Source organism: Heterodontus francisci, chromosome 42 (genome assembly GCF_036365525.1).
Source record: "Heterodontus francisci isolate sHetFra1 chromosome 42, sHetFra1.hap1, whole genome shotgun sequence".
Lineage (NCBI taxonomy): Eukaryota > Metazoa > Chordata > Chondrichthyes > Heterodontiformes > Heterodontidae > Heterodontus > Heterodontus francisci.
Window position 1 is genome coordinate 15156212 of NC_090412.1, and position 18260 is coordinate 15174471.

The 18260-nt window shown below is 38.4% G+C and overlaps 1 protein-coding gene across 2 annotated transcripts in view; it reads left to right on the forward strand.

Moving 5' to 3' along the window:
- The window catches only part of LOC137355464 (vinculin), a 137898-nt gene extending 120213 nt beyond the window's left edge, over positions 1-17685 (forward strand). For both annotated transcript variants that reach the window (XM_068020611.1, XM_068020612.1), the window contains 3 exons: positions 10136-10339; positions 10701-10805; positions 13741-17685. In XM_068020611.1, the coding sequence (XP_067876712.1) occupies positions 10136-10339; positions 10701-10805; positions 13741-13887 (456 nt within the window). In that variant the 3' untranslated portion in view covers positions 13888-17685. The remainder of the gene's footprint in view (positions 1-10135; positions 10340-10700; positions 10806-13740) is intronic.
- The last annotated feature ends 575 nt before the right edge of the window (positions 17686-18260 follow it).

Genomic DNA, 18260 nt, shown 5'->3' on the forward strand with positions numbered 1-18260 from the left:
GGAGCACTCATGTTCCTCCTGGTCCCCAAGGAGGGGTGAAAGGAGCAGATCAACTTATGAAAGCTTTTTTACCATTGGCTTGACAACTACAATCTTGAATTACATCCTTGTTTAATTAAAGCTTTACCATCCCATATGTTAGCTGGGTTTCTTTCTTATTAAAGCAGTGATTGGCAATTCCTACATTTCCTTTGACCTTTTGAGTTTGTACTTTCCGACCTGTAACTGTATCTTTGTTTCCTATTCCTTAAGGATGTAACTTGGGATGATTCCTTGCATGACCCTCCCTTATTGTCCCAACATTCTATACTTTCCAGCAACCAAATTTGTATATGTGTTTGCACTCCGTCCCTAGTGTTGTACATGCTACCACTGATCATTGAATAACATCATTTTGTTTTGTCTTTGTCCTGCTGTTCAGTTTGGCAAAAGGTCAAAAGCTGAATCAGTGAATGTGCAGGGAAATTTTTCAGCTTTTTGTTCTCTGGGGAAAAAAAACCCTTTCTCCTCGTTGCTTTCCCTTGAACATGATTCATCTGCTTCCATTAGTTAGCTATACGTTAAGTCGCAATTTTAAAAATAGCCGTCTGTTTTCCCTTCCCAATTTTCCGACAGGCATTTTGTGCTTTCCTTCCCTACAGAACAAGAAGATACCCAATTACTAAAAGAACTCCGTTCATATCCTCTCTCCTTTTGTCTCTCCTACTAATTCTTTCACTATCTTTCAATCCTCCCCTCTGCACTCGCAACCATTAAAGCCTGATGTGACTGATGAGGCAAGTGAAGCAATTGAGGCTGATGTAGATTTGTATGATGGTGATGATGATGATGATGATGATGACGATGATGTTGAGTTGACACTTCCCTCTGACAATGAAGATGAGTACGAGCCTGAGCTACTTTTAATGCCTACAAATCAGCCAGTTAACCAGCCAATTCTGGCTGCTGCTCAGTCTTTGCATCGAGAAGCAAGAAAATGGTCTAGTAAGGTACTCGTCAGTTTTTCCCACTGGCAGTTGGTTCGTGTGCATCCAGTCGTTCAAAACATTGACCCATTTGCATCACAGTAGATTCTTTTTGGGTTTCATGAGCCTGCAATAAAACATTTGCCTGCATTCTTGAAGAACTGAGATTGGCTTCACAAGTTCCTCATCAATGTCAGCAGTCAATTAAGAGTTGACTTTGATGCATTTGGAGGCATTTTGCTCTGTGGTAAACTGAGTGTACCCTGGATCTCGATTGTTGACATTGAACATTGCCTAGTCTCCATCACCTGTGAAGCCATAGATGACAGTTTCTGAATGACTTCCAGATTGTAAATATATTGTCATTTAATTTGTCTGTGCTATTTTCCCCAAAGGCCTATTACTAAGATGGATTAAAAAGCAGAGATTTGGTCTGGCAGTGACTGTTAAAGGAAGACTGTCTGCAGAAAATATTAAACTTTTTAATAGGTTGGGCTAGATTCTCTATAGTTGGAAAATCTAACCCAACAAATGTAGCCAAAGAATATCAAATTTGTCTGATTTCTTGGCTTCAGATGTGCTTGAAATTATTAATATTATGGCCTTTTCAAAGTAGAAATTTAGTTTCTTAGGCCTTAATCAAATCAAGTTCCATTTCATTCCAATAGTCTGAAATAGTTGGCTACATCCATTTTATAAGTGAAGAAGTCATTAAGTTAAGATTATATTTTAATTAACTTTCACTGTAATTGCGATTACTGATTATAATCTAAATTCAATCATACATGAGCCATGATGAATATATAGCTTTGGCCCAGTAGTTGTTGCCTTGCATTAGGAAGAATAATAAAAGGGAGTTTAATTGCCTGTTTTACGATTAAAATCATTTCACCAGGATAATTTCACTCTTCATTATTAGTTTATGTAACAGTCTAAAGACATTGAGAAAATTCGCACTCAGTTTGGTGATGCCAGCAAAAATGTGTAATATATAACTACTTCAAAATTCTGAAATTGATGTAAAGTTTCTGTTTTTGAAATCTGCTGAACTGCCCACTAACAAAGACAGTTTCTGGAATTAGAATGGGGAACTTCTGTCATAACATTTATGGAAACTGGAGGTTTACTAGTTTGCATACCCAACAGGTTTAAGAGCAACAGTGTTCTTCAGAGGAATATTTAATCTCTAATACCTTTGTCTCCCCCCAATACTACTTAAGAAAAAAATGTCACAATCCTTCCAACATGACTGGAGAGATTCTGCGTTATCCAGAGAAAACAACAGGCCTGTGGAAATTACTTTGATCACCCAGCTGGGAGAAAACCATTTAGAACTAATTTGAGCCAGTTTCAGCTGGGTGATTAGGATCTACCTCGGTCATGTATTAAGTTCTGATCCCCTCCCTGGTCATTGGCAGCTTGCCAGAAACTGACTTAAAAGATGTGTAGCGGAATGGTTGGGTCTGTGGCCAAAATGTAGTTTCGGTCGTGCTTTTTTGTTTTGTATATTCTTGCCACCTTTCAGAATGTCATTTACTTAAGTATAAACAGTAATTTCAGTACTTCAAAGGCAAAATATAGAAAATCCATTAATTTCAGCACAGAACAAAACTACTGTAGGTTGATATGAGAATTTCTGAAAGTTGACCTGTAACAATAATACAAGGCACGTATAAAATTTAAATCTAAGCACCTTGGGACGTTGTACGATGTTGAAGGTGCTAAATAAATGCAAGTGGTTGTAAGTTTAGCTATAAACTTTTTTTTAAAGGATTATGTAACGTGAACATGAATCTTCTGCAACAGTGCAGCACTTTTTAATTTAAAGGTTTACTCTTGAAAAATATATAATAGACATTCTTCCTTTCTAGATTGCAGCTTTACTAACAAGAACATTTTGTGCCATTGAATGTTTTGTTTCTTTCTAGCTTTAGCCTGAACTAATGCCACTTACCTGATTGTATTGGAGCTAAAAGGTTTTGATTAACTTTTATAGATACAGAAGCATAATTAATGCTTTTACTAACATTTCATCTATGTATTGCATTTCTTGTTGGGCACAATTAATGCCTGATCTTGTTTTTAATCACGCTGTTACATTTTAAAGCAAATAGTTTGCAGTGTGATCATTTATACAAGTTAGAATTGTTGTAAACATTGAATATCAATTTAGTTTTAGTGATGACAATTGTTGGCCTGTTACAACATTTGCAACAATAAACTTAAGTTGAAGGATTCACTGTTTTTCGTTGAAGTCTGAACTGATCATTGTATCTCCCCGAATAAATTTTCAAAAAGGCTGTTGCCGTGCAGCTGTCAATCCAGTCCTTCAAATACCAATATTATTTACTTAAATAGAAGACTATCAAACCTCATTTAGTTCTAGTGATTGTATGTTACTATTCCTTCTGGAACATATGAACTTGAGTTTTCAACATTTATTTCAATGAGTTTTCAATCTTTGGTTTTCTTGAAACCCCTCACCTTTACCAGTGCTCTGCCATTGGCAATACTGCTGTTGGTGGAAAGTTTATTTTGTGATTAATTAGTTTAGTAAAAAGAAACAGTTAAATGGAGTACTCTGCAAAAAGAATTTTGCAGATCAGTATTTTGAAATGATGGTAGAACCGGTGAAGTTTATGCATTAAAATAGTGTCTATGCAGGAAGCAGTAATCTGACCCCACTGCATAGCCAATGATCATAATTTGCATAAACTTTTTTTAAACTTCTAAGTTTAAGTAGTAGAGTAGAATTTTTTTTATATAAAGCGGAGGGTAGTTGGTATAGGGAATGCTTTACTGGAACAGCAGTTTAAGCATAATAGCTTTAAAAGGCAAGTGGATAAATATTTTACCAAGAAAAATTTAAGAAAGACTTTGAAGAAAGGTTGAGGAAACATGACTAAGCTGATAGTTCTTTGAGAGCCAGCATATGTGACCACCTCCTTTAACACTTAATGATTCTGAATGCCATCAGAAATTATTAAGTTAAAATAAACGTTGAGTTTTTATTTTTTGACCCGGTAATTGGGATTTTACTTTTTTAAATTTTATCTTGGAGAAATTTAATGTTGGAGCTCTATCTTCAATGACTTAGTGGAAAAGCAAACTAACTAAATTAGATGATTGAAAGCAAGCTTTAATCACCTTAATGTACTTTTTCAGAGGATCATTGTTTTTTTTAAATCCTATTAGTTAACTTCTAAAGTTGCCTCCAAACTGGTAATTATTTTGGTAAATAATGCAGTTCCAAAAATCAAGATGATTTATTCTGAACACAGTGAGAAGATGGCCTTTATTTTATTGGGTATGTCAGCACCCTTTGCCCATTTCAGATGAACCATTATGTACTGAAAACATTCAATTCCTGAAATTTATTATAGTTTTCTTTGTTACGGTATATATTCCAAGTTTCCTTGATGACTTGGTGAACTTATCTAGTGAGTAGCTGAGTCCAAGGTTCCAGCATCCCGAGGCCCTAGCCTGAAGTGGGTGATGTGTGCTTGGCTGTTGTGCCATAATGTTCAAATGTCTGCTGACATTCATGTCAAGGTACAAACATGAATATCCCTCACTCCAAAATTGCTATGCATCGTGCCTGTTTTTGGGCACAAAATCAAGGTTAAGGGGTCCAGTCTTGGTGATGGTATCCTGCGCACAACATCCTCCCCCTGCCAAAATGTTTGCCTAACGAGCTTTAGACTCCTTGTTTGTACTGATCAGAGACCTAACACTCATTTCAAGACCCAAATTGGGGGGAAAAACCTGATAGATGCTCCATTCAGTTTTTCCTGCGCCTACAGAAGCCTAAACAGTGGTCCTTAAAGGGACTGCTGAAGGCTGTGAGGAAGAGGTATGTTATGCTGTACTTATCTGAAAGTGTGGAACGGCACTTGGAGGAAGCACTGAGGGTGGCAAGGGCGCAGAATGTACTCTGGGTGGGAGACTTCAATGTCCATCACCAAGAGTGGTTTGGTAAGACCACTACTGACAAAGCTGGCCAAGTCCTAAAGGACATGGCTGCTAGACTGGGTGAGGGAATCAACAAGAGGGAAAAATATACTTGACCTCATCCTCATCAATCTGCCTGTCACAGATGCATCTGTCCACTATAGTATTGATAGGAGTGACCACTGCACAGTCCTTGTGGAGACAAAGTCCCATCTTCACATTGAGGATACCCTCCATCGTGTTGTGTGGCAGTACCACCATACTAAATGGGATAGATTTCGAACAGATCTAGCAGTTCAAAACAGGGCATCCATGAGGCACTTTGGGCCATCAGCAGCAGCAGAATTGGACTCAACCACAATCTATAATCATCTACAAGATGCACTGCAGCAATGAACCAAGACTCCTTAGACAGCACCTTCCAAACCTGTGACTTCTACCACGTAGAAGGACAAGCGCAGCAGATGCATGGGAACACCACCACCTGCAAATTCCCCTTCAAGCCACGCCTATCCTGACTTGGAACTATATCGCCGTTCCTTCACTGTCGCTGGGTCCAAATCCTGGAACTCCCTTTCTACCCCATATGGACTGCAGCAGTTCAAGAAGGCAGCTCACCACCACCTTCTCGAGGACAATTAGGGATGGGCAATAAATGCTGGCCTAGCCAGTGATGCCCACATCCCATGAATGAATTTTAAAAAAAAAACCTCTTCCAGGCTCCATAGTACTGCTGCTGGCCACTGCCAGTCTGTGCACTCAAACATTCTGTCCACATCTCCACAACTCCATGCATCCCCCATGCCTACCTGATGGTCCTGCCAGCATTGCAGCCAGGCCAAATATTCAATTCCAGCCAGTGAGCTGTATCAGCGTACTCCATCCACGTCCGGATTTCGCTGGTCTGCTGCTGAATTTCACTCAGGCCTTGTGCCACCCCAGACCACTGCAGGGAGTAATTTGCCTGTTGACTTGCCACCAATTTTGAGTGTGTCCAATTTTAGCCCGTTGACTCCTTGCCAGGATGAGATTCCATTGGAGATGACCATCCCCAGATTCCTTGCCAAATACCACATTTGATGTGCAATCCTCAACAGTGAGTCTTGGAGATTATGTGACTCGAGAGCCCCTGAGATTTGCAGATGACTGATTGGCAGTGTCTAATGTTGGCAACTCCTCTTTGCTGACGATGCTGCTTTAACATCTCACACTGAAGAGTGCCTGCAGAGTCTCATCGACAGGTTTGCGGCTGCCTGCAATGAATTTGGCCTAACCATCAGCCTCAAGAAAATGAACATCATGGGACAGGACGTCAGAAATGCTCCATCCATCAATATTGGCGACCACGCTCTGGAAGTGGTTCAAGAGTTCACCTACCTAGGCTCAACTATCACCAGTAACCTGTCTCTAGATGCAGAAATCAACAAGCGCATGGGAAAGGCTTCCACTGCTATGTCCAGACTGGCCAAGAGAGTGTGGGAAAATGGCGCACTGACACGCAACACAAAAGTCCGAGTGTATCAGGCCTGTGTCCTCAGTACCTTGCTCTATGGCAGCGAGGCCTGGACAACGTATGTCAGCCAAGAACGACGTCTCAATTCATTCCATCTTCACTGCCTCCGGAGAATCCTTGGCATCAGGTGGCAGGACCGTATCTCCAACACAGAAGTCCTCGAGGCGGCCAACATCCCCAGCTTGTACACACGACTGAGTCAGCAGCGCTTGAGATGGCTTGGCCATATGAGCCGCATGGAAGATGGCAGGATCCCCAAAGACACATTGTACAGCGAGCTCGCCACTGGTATCAGATCCACCGGCTGTCCATGTCTCCGCTATAAAGACGTCTGCAAACGCGACATGAAATCCTGTGACATTGATCACAAGTCGTGGGAGTCAGTTGCCAGCGTTTGCCAGAGCTGGCGGGCAGCCATAAAGACGGGGCTAAAATGTGGCGAGTCAAAGAGACTTAGTAGTTGGCAGGAAAAAAGACAGAGGCGCAAGGGGAGAGCCAACTTTGCAACAGCCCCGACAAACAAATTTCTCTGCAGCACCTGTGGAAGAGCCTGTCACTCTAGAATTGGCCTTTATAGCCACTCCAGGCGCTGCTTCACAAACCACTGACCACCTCCAGGCGCGTATCCATTGTCTCTTGAGATAAGGAGGCCCAAAAAAGGAAAGAAAAGAATGTTCATATACATCACTTTCCTGCAGTGTTCAACGGATAATGTTCAGATATGGAAACCTGGCCATTTTTTCCCCTCCTCTTCAAATACGGGTGACTGTAGCATATTAGCACTGCCTTTACCAAGATACGCTAACCGTGCACATACTGGGAATTATATCAGCAATCTTGATGGTTTAGTTAATCATTAGATAAACTTGCAGAGCTGTCAGGGAGTCACAGAGCTTTAGAGTTTAGTTAATACTTTTAGATTTCAGTTTAGCAGTAAAAAGTGCTTTTTATTTATCATAGGAACATAAGATAGGAACAGGGGTAGGCCATTTAGCTCCCCCGCCATTCAATGAGATCATGGCTGATCTGCGGCCTAACTACATATATCTGCCTTTGGCCCATATCCCTTAATATTTTTGCTCAACAAAAATCTATCTATCTCTGATTAAAATTAACAACTGTTCTAGCTTCAACTGCTGTTTGTGGGAGAGAGTTCCAAACCTCTACCACCTTTTGCGTCAAGAAGTCTTTCCTAACATCTCCTGAACGGTCTGGCCCTAATTTTTAGACTATGCCCCCTAGTTTTAGAATCTCCAACCAGTGGAAATAGTTTATCTTTATCTAGCCTGTCTTTTCCTGTTAATATCTTGAAGACTTTGATCAGATCACCCCTTAACCTTCTAAATTATAGCGAAAACAGGCCTAATTTGTGTAATCTCTCCTCGTAACTTGACCCCTGTAGTCCAGGTATCATTTTTGTAAACCTACGTTGCACTTTCTCCAAGGCCAATATATCCTTCCTAAGATGTGGTGCCTAGAACTGCTCACAGTACTCCAAGTGGGGTATAACCAGGGTTTTGTACAGCTGCTGCATAACCTCTGTGTCTTTATACTCCAATCCTCTAGATATAAAGGCTAGCATTCCATTAGCCTTTTTGATTATTTTCTGCACTTGCTCGTGGCATTTTAAAGATCCATGCACCTGAACCCCCAAGTCTCTTTGGACATCCACTGTACTTAGCCTCTTTCCATTTAGAAAGTACCCTGCTCTATCCTTTTTTGGTCCAAAATGGATAACCTCACGCTTGCCCACATTGAAATCCATCTGCCACAGTTTTGCCCACTCACCTAGTCTGTCCATATCTCTTTGCAATTTTATGCTATCATCTAGACTGTCTACAATGCTGCCTAACTTGGAATCATCAGCAAATTTGGATATATGACTTACTATGCCATCATCCAAGTCGTTGATGAATAATGTGAATAATTGAGGCCCCAACACAGATCTCTGCGGGACACCACTAGTTACATCCTACCAATCAGAGTACTTACCCATTATCCCCACTCTCTGTCGCCTACCACTCAACCAACTTTCTAACCATGTCAATAATTTGCCCTCGACTCCATGGGCTTCTACCTTCGTTAACAGTCTTTTATGTGGGACTTTATCAAATGCCTTCTGGAAGTCCATATAAATAACATCCATAGACATTCCCCTGTCCACTCTCTTAGTCACCTCTTCAGAAAATTCAATGAGATTTGTCAGGCATGACCTTCCCGTCATGAATCCATGCTGGCTGTCCCTGATTAACTGAATTTTTTTCGAGGTGTTCAGTCACCCTATCCTTGATTATCGACTCCAGCAACTTGCCCACCACAGATGTCAGGCTAACTAGTCTGTAATTTCCTTGGTTCCCCCTTTCACCCTTCTTAAAAAGTGGAATGACATGCAACTTTCCAATCCAGAGGGACCACTCCTGAATCTAAGGAACTCTGAAAGACTATAGTTAGGGCATCTACAATATGCTCCCCTACTTCCTTTAACGCCCTCGGATGGAAACCGTCAGGTCCTGGGGATTTCTCACTCTTTAGTTCCATTAATTTCCTTGTTACTGATTTACTTACGGTAATCGTATTAAGTCCCTGTCCTAGCGGCTATTAATTTTTTCGTTACTTCTGGCAAGTTATCCTCCTTTTCAACTGTAAATACTGAGGCAAAGTAATTGTTCAACATGTCTGCCATTTCCCCATTATCAAAGACAATATCTCCAATTTCAGCTTTTAGTGGGCCTACATTGCTCTTGACCACCCGTTTTCCCTTTATGTAACTATAAAATTTCTTCTTAATGATTTTGATGTCCCTTGCAAGTTTCCTTTCATCTCATTTAGTAGCTCTTATAAGCTGCTTTGTGACCCTTTGCTGGTCTTTGTTATCGATCCCATTCGGCTGGATCTGTGCTGTGTTTTGCATTTTTGTAAGCCATTTCTTTTTGTTTTATGCTATCCCTAATCTCTTACGTTGTCCATGGCTGTTTTTTCTGTGGAGTGGAGCTTTTTCCTCTCGGGTATATACTCGCTCTGTATTTCGTTAAATGTTTCTTTAAATATTCTCCACTGTTCTTCAGTAGTTTGACCCATTAACAGGTCTACCCAGTTTCAAGTAAACATTCCCATAAAATACATGCAATTTTACCATGGCTGCAGCACCATACTTTGCTATTTTTGTAATAATTGAGTTTATTCAAGTTGAGATGCTATTGTGCTTCACAGTGGAATACCTTACAGTTACTTCACAAATGTTCAGACAACGCTGGAAAGTATTGTTTGAAGCTGCTTTTAACTATCAGTAAGCAACTACGTACCTGAGAGTGCATAATATCATACTTGTCACTTTTAAAAGCTCAGGTATAATAAGGATTGTTAGCTTTTCCACTAAGTGCATTGCAGGAACAGTTTAAAAACTTGGAATTAAAATGATTTTTAATGAAAGGTTTGAAAATTGTACACAAAGCATAATCTGAAATTTGACTAAAACACTTGATTGGCAGAAATGGAGAAGGATTTTTTAACATTTCCAACCAATATACAGTGTAGAATCCTGCTGACTGAGGTAGCTGCAAATTAATCAATTAAGCAAATTAGGTAAGAAGCAGCATCTATTGGAACAGTAAGCTGGATTGAGACCATGTACTTACATAACAGATATAGAACCAAATTAAGTTTTGATATGACAAAAAATAAATCTTCGATGTGATTCATTCATCAGGGTAATGACATCATTGGTGCTGCCAAGAGGATGGCCTTGTTGATGGCAGAAATGTCGCGACTGGTGCGTGGTGGCAGTGGAAACAAACGTGCCCTTATTCACTGTGCTAAGGACATAGCTAAGGCTTCTGATGAAGTGACAAGACTGGCAAAGGAAGTTGCCAAACAGTGTACTGATAAGCGAATCAGAACTAACCTTCTACAGGTATGGCAAATGAACTGAACAGTGAACAGAAGTTTTGGGAGAATAATTCAGTCTGCAGTTGGGACTTTATTTAAAAAGTGCCTTTACACACAATCAAGTTACATAATTCATACTGGAAGAATGTGATAAATGGCCAAATCCTAAGCATAAGTGGAAACCTTTCAGAAAGAAAATAATCATGATAAATATATAGAATCTTACTCATTTTCTGTTGTGTAAAGTTAGGATGCACAATAAATACAACCTTGATGATGTCATCCAAGTCACAAGAACAAATAGGGAAGAAATCTGAGTGCAGTTAGTAGTTTCCTATATTTTCTCTGCTTGTTCATGTTTGTGTTCACTTTCGTCTCAATCACAGGTGTGTGAACGTATCCCAACTATCAGCACACAACTTAAAATTCTCTCTACTGTCAAAGCTACTATGTTGGGCCGCACTAACATTAGTGAGGAGGAGTCTGAGCAGGTGAGGCAATCTTCAAATTTGTGAAACCATGGTCTTGTTCAAACTGATGGTCGCCCATTTATTTTAATGTTACATATGGGAAAGAGCTTTGCGCTATATAATTGGCTCATACTTGAGTCTCCTAAATAGGTCAAGATAATTTTTGTTGGACCTTGCTTGACTTACTAAGCAGTGCACCCCCTGAATGAAACAGAGACACCATAAAAGGGCAAAACTTATGTTAGAGCAGGGAACAAATAACTTAAATGCAGCCAAACTGCTGTTTGTGGACATAGTGGATACAAATGCTGCATCAGTCCACTCAAGTCATCACAATCATCATACGAACATACAATTTGGAGCAGGAGTAGGCCATTCAGCCCCTCGAGCCTGCTCCGCCATATGCTAAGATAATGGCTGATCTGAACGTGGCCTCAACTCCACTTGTCTGCCCCCATAACACTTGACTCCCTTGTCTATTAAGAATCTATCCAACTCAGCCTTGAATATATTCAATGACCCAGTCTCCACTGCTCTCTGAGGAAGTGAATTCCACAGACTAACGACCCTCAGAGCAAAAATTTCTCCTCATTCCTGTCTTCAGTGGGAGACCCCTTATTTTTAAACTATGTCCCCTAGTTTTAGTCTTAACATAAGTGGAAACATTCTTCCAGCATCCACCCTTGGGATCTTGTATGCTTCAATAAGACCATTCCTCTAAACTCCAATGGGTATAGGCCCAACCCATTCAGCCTTTCCTCATAGGATCACCCCTTTATCCCAGGAATCAGTCAAGTGAACTTTCTTCGAACGGCTTCTAATGCAATTATATCCTTTCATAAGTAAGGAGACCAAAACTGTATGCAGTGGTCCAGATGTGATCTCATTAAGGCCCTGTACGGCTATAGCAAAACTTCCCTACTTCTTTGTTCTGTTCCCCTTGCAATAAACGACAACATTTCCATTTGCCTTCCTAATTGCTTGCTGTACCTACATGCTAACTTTGTGATTCATGTACCAGGACACCCAGATCCTCTGTACTGCAGAGTTCTTCAGTCTCTCTCCATTTAAGTAATCTGCTTTTCTATTCTACCTGCCAAAGTGGACAAGTTCACATTTTCCCACATTATACTTCGTCTGCCAAATTTTTGCCCACTCTCTTAACCTATCTATATCATTTTGTAGACTCTTTCTGTCTTCTTGACAACTTACCTTCCTAGCTAACTTTGTGTCATCTGCAAATTTAGCTAACATACATTTTGGTACCTTCATCTAAGTCATTGATATAGATTGTAAATAGTTGAGGCCCCAGCACTGATCCCTGTGGCACTCCGCTAGTCATATCCTGCCAACCCCAAAATAACCCATTTATTCCTACTCTCTGCTTCCAATTAGCTAACCCATCTTCTCTCCATGATGATGTTATCCCCTGCACCATGAACTCCTATTTTGCACAGTAATCTTTTATGTGGCACCTGATCGACTGCCTTTTGGAAATCTAAGTACCCCACATGTACAGGTTCCCCTTTATCCACATTGCTTGTTACTTCCTCAAAGAACTCTAATAAATTAGTCAAACACGATTTCCCTTTCACAAAACCATGTTGACTCTGCCTGATTGTATTATGATTTTCTAAATGTCCTGCTGTAATCTCCTTAATAATGGATTCTAGCATTTTCCCAATGGGGTATAATTTCCTGCTTTCTGACTCTCTCCTTTCTTGAATAGAGGTGTTGCATTTGATATTTTCCAATCCACTGGGACCTTTCCAGAATCGAGGGAATTTTGGAAGATCACATTTAATGCATCTGCTATCTCTGTAGCCACTTCTTTACCCTCGGATGCAGGCTATCAGGTCCTGGGGACTTGTCGGCCTTTAGCTCTAATAGTTTTCCCAGTACCTTTTCCTTGGCGATTGTGATTGTTTTAAGTTCTTCCTTCCCTTTTGCCTCTTGTTTTTCAAGTATCTTTGGGATGTTTTTTATATCTTCTACAGTGAAGACCAACACAAAATACCTGTTCAACGCTTCTGCCATTTCCTTGTTACCCATTATTAATTCCCCAGACTTGCGCTCTCGAGGACCAACGCTCACTTGAGTTGCTCTTTTCCTTTTTAAATACTTGTAGAAACTCTTGCTATCTGTTTTTATATTTCTTGCTAGCTTTCTGTCATACTCTAATTTCTCCCTGTTTTAGTCATTGTTTGCTGGTTTTTAAAATCTGTCCAAGCTTCCGATCTCCACTAATCTTCGCAGAATTGTCTGCTTTTTCTGTCAATTTGATACTGTCGTTAACTTCCTTAGTTAGCTATGGATGGTGCATCCTACTCCTAGAGTCTTTCTCACTGGAATATATCTTTGCTGAGGGTTATGAAATATCTCCTTAAAAGTCTTCCACTGCTTCTCTACTGTCCTATCTTTTAATCTAATTTCCCAGTTCACTTTGGCAACTCTGTCGTCTTACCCTTATAGTTGCCTTTACTTATATTTAAAACACTAGTCTTTGACGCACGCTTCTCGCCCTCAAACTGAATGTGAAATTCTATCATGTTATGATCATCTTGATCATAAATCACTGTGCTTTAATTGCTTTTCCCTAACTAAAATGGGATCTAATTGCCCTAATTCATTATTATCCATAAAAGCAATTTAATTGGATCATTGTGTTATAAATGGTGTGACAAAGTTGCGGGTAAGAGTTAAATATTTTGTTATACATGCGAGTAGTAATTTATGGCTCATTAAACTTGTATTTATTAAAATGGTCAGATTTAGCCATTCTTTCACTGTTGGGATTTTTAACAGCATTTCATAATCAAGTTGCTAGGTATTGAATAAATAGAGATTTTCCTTGATAGATTTAAGAGCAATTTTCAGAAGCTGTAATTTTTTAAGATCTTGTTGCGAGCTTTGTTTTTAATGAATGTTTATGTGACTGCTCAATTTTTCCTGTCAGGCTACGGAAATGCTGGTTCATAATGCTCAGAACCTGATGCAGTCTGTTAAGGAAACTGTGCGAGAAGCAGAGGCTGCTTCTATTAAAATCAGAACAGATGCAGGATTCACACTTCGTTGGGTTCGGAAGACTCCATGGTATCAGTAAACCGAGATGTTTGCCTGGTCCTCTCCATTTTGGTGCAGTGACGGAAAGAATTTCCCTTGGATCAACAAAATGTTGTACATCTAGATCACTGGAAGTGTAAAATAATTCAGAATGGCAGTGCTATTTTAGTGTTATGATTTTTCTAATCCACAGCATTCCGTATCAACAAAATCTTAGCTGATGATTAACACTTGGTATATTCATCTTGTGTTGTATTAGAATTATGAAAATGTTTAGCTGAATATTGAAAAATTGTAATTTTTTTACACTTCCTCAGTTTTTCTAAAATCACACATTAAGAACTGTGCATTTCTTCAATATCTGTTCCCAATTTATCCCTACTAGGCAAAATAAATCATACTTTTTAATCTGACGTACAACTGACAGACAAGTGAGAGCTTCTCTACAATGTCCTGCCATTCACAAATGTAAGGAACTGCTGTAAGTTGATACCCAAGATGTATGGCTGTGACCTATACACCAGTGTTACATAATAACAAATATGCTTTTTTTTCAAATGGGGGATTTAACATATATTTTGGGGGGCAACGTATATACACTATTACTCTGGGTGGCATATGTCGGATCTAGCTTGACACTGAAAGTTGTCTTTTTGTTCAACACTATTATGCAGATGCTTTATACTTGGATGGACCTGGATGATTGCACAGCTGTACTGCGGCACAGTACATGTTTAGCTGATTATTAGATTTGTTTGTCCTATTTCTAATTCTTTCGATCCTGAAGCAAGAATTCAATTGCTCAGCCAAAGAATGTGGATGTTAAATTTTTGTGGAAATAATTGGTTTAAGTTTGTTGAGAGAAGTGTGCTACTAATTATAGAACATAATCTATTATGTCAATGTATTTGGTGTGTTGGCTCCTGAACAGTACTAATTGAAGAGCATCAATGTGATTGTCAAGTATGAACACAAAATTGCTCTTAAATACTGGTTCAGTGCACTGTCCTTGAGAGTGTGCACTATGCTGCTTTGGATACTTGTAGCTATTGGATTCTAGGACTTGATGAGGAATTATTAGTTATTTCCTAACTAAATTGCGTTACCTTATTTGAAATCTACATTATGGTGATTTCAAAGTCTGGACTAAATATATGATTTATGAAAAGTTTATTAACAATTTAAAATCTGTTTTGCAAGAAGGGTTTAGTAGATAGAAGAGAAAATGACAGAAATTTTTTCGCATTGTATTCTGCTTTTTAACGTGGCTACATTTGGACACGGTAATGGTGCATAAAATGCTGTTCAGGAGCTAAAACTTGATGTAATTTGGATTGGTTGAATTTCTGTGCAAAGAAATGAGAGTAGTTCAAGTCCTTGTAAGCTAAACTGGTAGTAATATTTTTAAGATATCGAGCCATTTCTGGAATGATGAACGTTTTACTTACAAGAAATTGACTTTCAGGGTATGGGTATTTTAATCCAAAATAATACATGTACAGTTGCTTCACCATATATTGTTTAATTTTGCATTCATCCATGCTATCCATAGGGATCTGAATGAACCAGTGTTTTGAAATGTACTGGTTTATGTGTATTCAGTGAAATGTACTGTCCTCGTATACAATTGTCCAAAATGGGTATTAATTCCATACCATTAGTTAAACTATTAGAATATTCAACTGATTAAAAATCCCCAAAATATATTTCTTCCATATTTAAATGGTTTTCAATAACTGCTCTCAAAAAGTCAGCAGTATTTGTTGGGGTTCATTTTCCAAAAATAATATTTGCAGACAAGATTTTAAAAAATATTGTTTGCCAATTTGAGATTGAATTCAAGATGTTGAAAACCATGGAAGATAATTTAAAGGAATATTATTATTGGTGATATTTAAACTTGTTAGTTTGAATATTTATGTGCCTGCTTACTTTAATTAAAGCTGATCAGTTACATCCATAATTGACTTTTCATGCACGTGCAAGTTGTGGCTTTACTTTATCAAACACATATTCAAAAAAAGTAAATAGGATAACTAAAGGGATTAAAAGTGAAACTTTTTGCTATAGCTACAATTCTTAAGTGGTTGACGCTCATTTATTGTACTAGTTGGCTTTGAGAGCAGGCTAAATATACACCATGACTGCAATTGAATTACAATAGTATTTTAATTATTATCCTGAGAGGATCAATTCTGCAAAACACAGGGTAATTTGTTATTTAATAGTTTGAAAACTCCAGTCACAAACTTTTTTGTTGCAAGAGATACTTATTATTCAATATTTCAATCATATGGAGTTGGTTTCATTAGACCTATTAAGTCCGACTGTAGCTTTAAGAAACTTTATTGCAGTACTTAAGTTTTCTGAAGATGTAATAATTAACAATGAAATTAACTAAAACTAAAAGCAACACACACACTGAACTAAACCCCCCGCGCCAAATCAAGCCTTATTATAGTTATTCATACAAATCAGTAACACCTACTCTTTGTTCCCAATTGGTCTACAAACTTCTGCAGTTTCTTGGTGTGGGGGCCTGATTGGGGTACTGCCTTGTCAATTAAGCAGTATACAGCTGTCCTGATAGTTTTTGCTTGTTAGTCTACTCCTACTGATAAGCTGTCTGTGCAGCCCTGAAGCTATGAAGTCACTTCTGATAAGCTGTCTCTACAGCTCCAAGATTATTTTGTCAGTAGGCTATACTTAATTGATTAGTTCACTTCAAATGTCCCCAATAGTTCTGTTCTCGAAAATTATGTTCCCACAAGGTCAAAAGAAATCTTGGAACTATTGTGTTCGCCCTGATACTCCCTCCAGCACATCAGTTGGCAATTGTGAAAATCGTGTGACTGCATGTCAGCCATTCACATTCAAGAATCATGGGTATAATGAAATGTACTGTATCTAACTAGTAAGCTTGATCTTGTCTATGTAGCAGATAGCCTTAATGCATGATATTATTGCAGCTTAAATGTAAATATGGAAATCATTACAATATTAAGAGGAATTGAAGCTTAATGATGAAGTCATTGCTTTCATTAAATTTATTTTTTTTCTTTTGCTCAATAATAATTATCCCTTTGTTTATTTAGCCACTTGGGTTATCAGAGCATTTTGAGATTCTAACAATGTCTGTGGATTCACCATTTTAGTATAAAGCCTTTCTAGACTTAAAATACATGTAATGGAATGTGATTTTTAGACTGGATACTGTGGATCCTGAAACATGTTCGATTCAGTTTTGAAACTAGGAATATGTTCAGACTCCCATGTCCAGTTTTAGTGGAAGGCATTAAAGTGGAGATAACTGTAATTATATGCTCTCATGTATTTTACTGTACATTAAATTATATATTAAATGTGGTGAGTGTGAAACAAGTTTTCCACTTGAAATTTGGTGTTAGGGCTAGATCTGACATTGGTTAGCTATAGATCACTTGATCATAATTAAGAAAAAGATGCACTGGTAATCTACATGTCCACTAAATGATAAGTAAGACATTTCAATAATTGGTAGAGCAAATGAGCCATGTGACAAAAGGAATTCACTAGAACTTGGCTGAAAAAATAATGCAGACCCCAATGTTGAATTGGAAATCATAAACTGTACTTTCACTCGTACAGAGTATTTTTAAAACCTAGAATGCTTAAAAATTGTTTGTATGGAAATTCTCTGCATACCTTTTGTGGAGTTTTGTTGTATTTTACAAAGAATATGATCAATCCAGTGAAATATATTCATTGCCTATAACCATGATTTATAACCAAACTAAATTTTAGCTATTACCAGCATTATCAGTACCTGCATTTTTGAATAAAGTATTTTGTAACATTTTATTTGTTCATTGTCTGTCCTTGAGTTGAACATGTTGAATTCATAAGTCCAGCAGACAAATGTTCAGGATGTCTTCCTTTATATTTAAATTATGCACTAGTATTGAATCTTGGTAATGAAGCTGAATTTTGATTTTATTTTGTAGAGCTTTAGTGCACATTTTTTATTGATTGCTGAAATTTTAAACAAAATTCTTGTGTGAATATGGACAAAGATGTTAACCGCAATTTAGCCATCGTGAGTCAACTGTTTTGTTGGATTATGCCATCATTTGTAGCAATTTGCACATAGACCAAAAATTAAGTGATTTGCATTGTTATCCTTGAATTTTTAAGGTAGTGGCTGTGGTAGATCAGGAAACTGGTCTGCTAGCTACGATGACAGCATTGCTGTTATCTTGATCATTCTACCTTTTGTATGTAGATTCTCCAATCTAGTGGTGAATACTATAGATGTCCTTTTCACCTTGAGTGATATGATTCATCACGCAGTATCTATTGAAGCCCTATTTCTTTAGTGTATGTCAAGCTAAGGAGCTGAATGATATTCTGATTTAAGACCCTCAACCTGCCTTT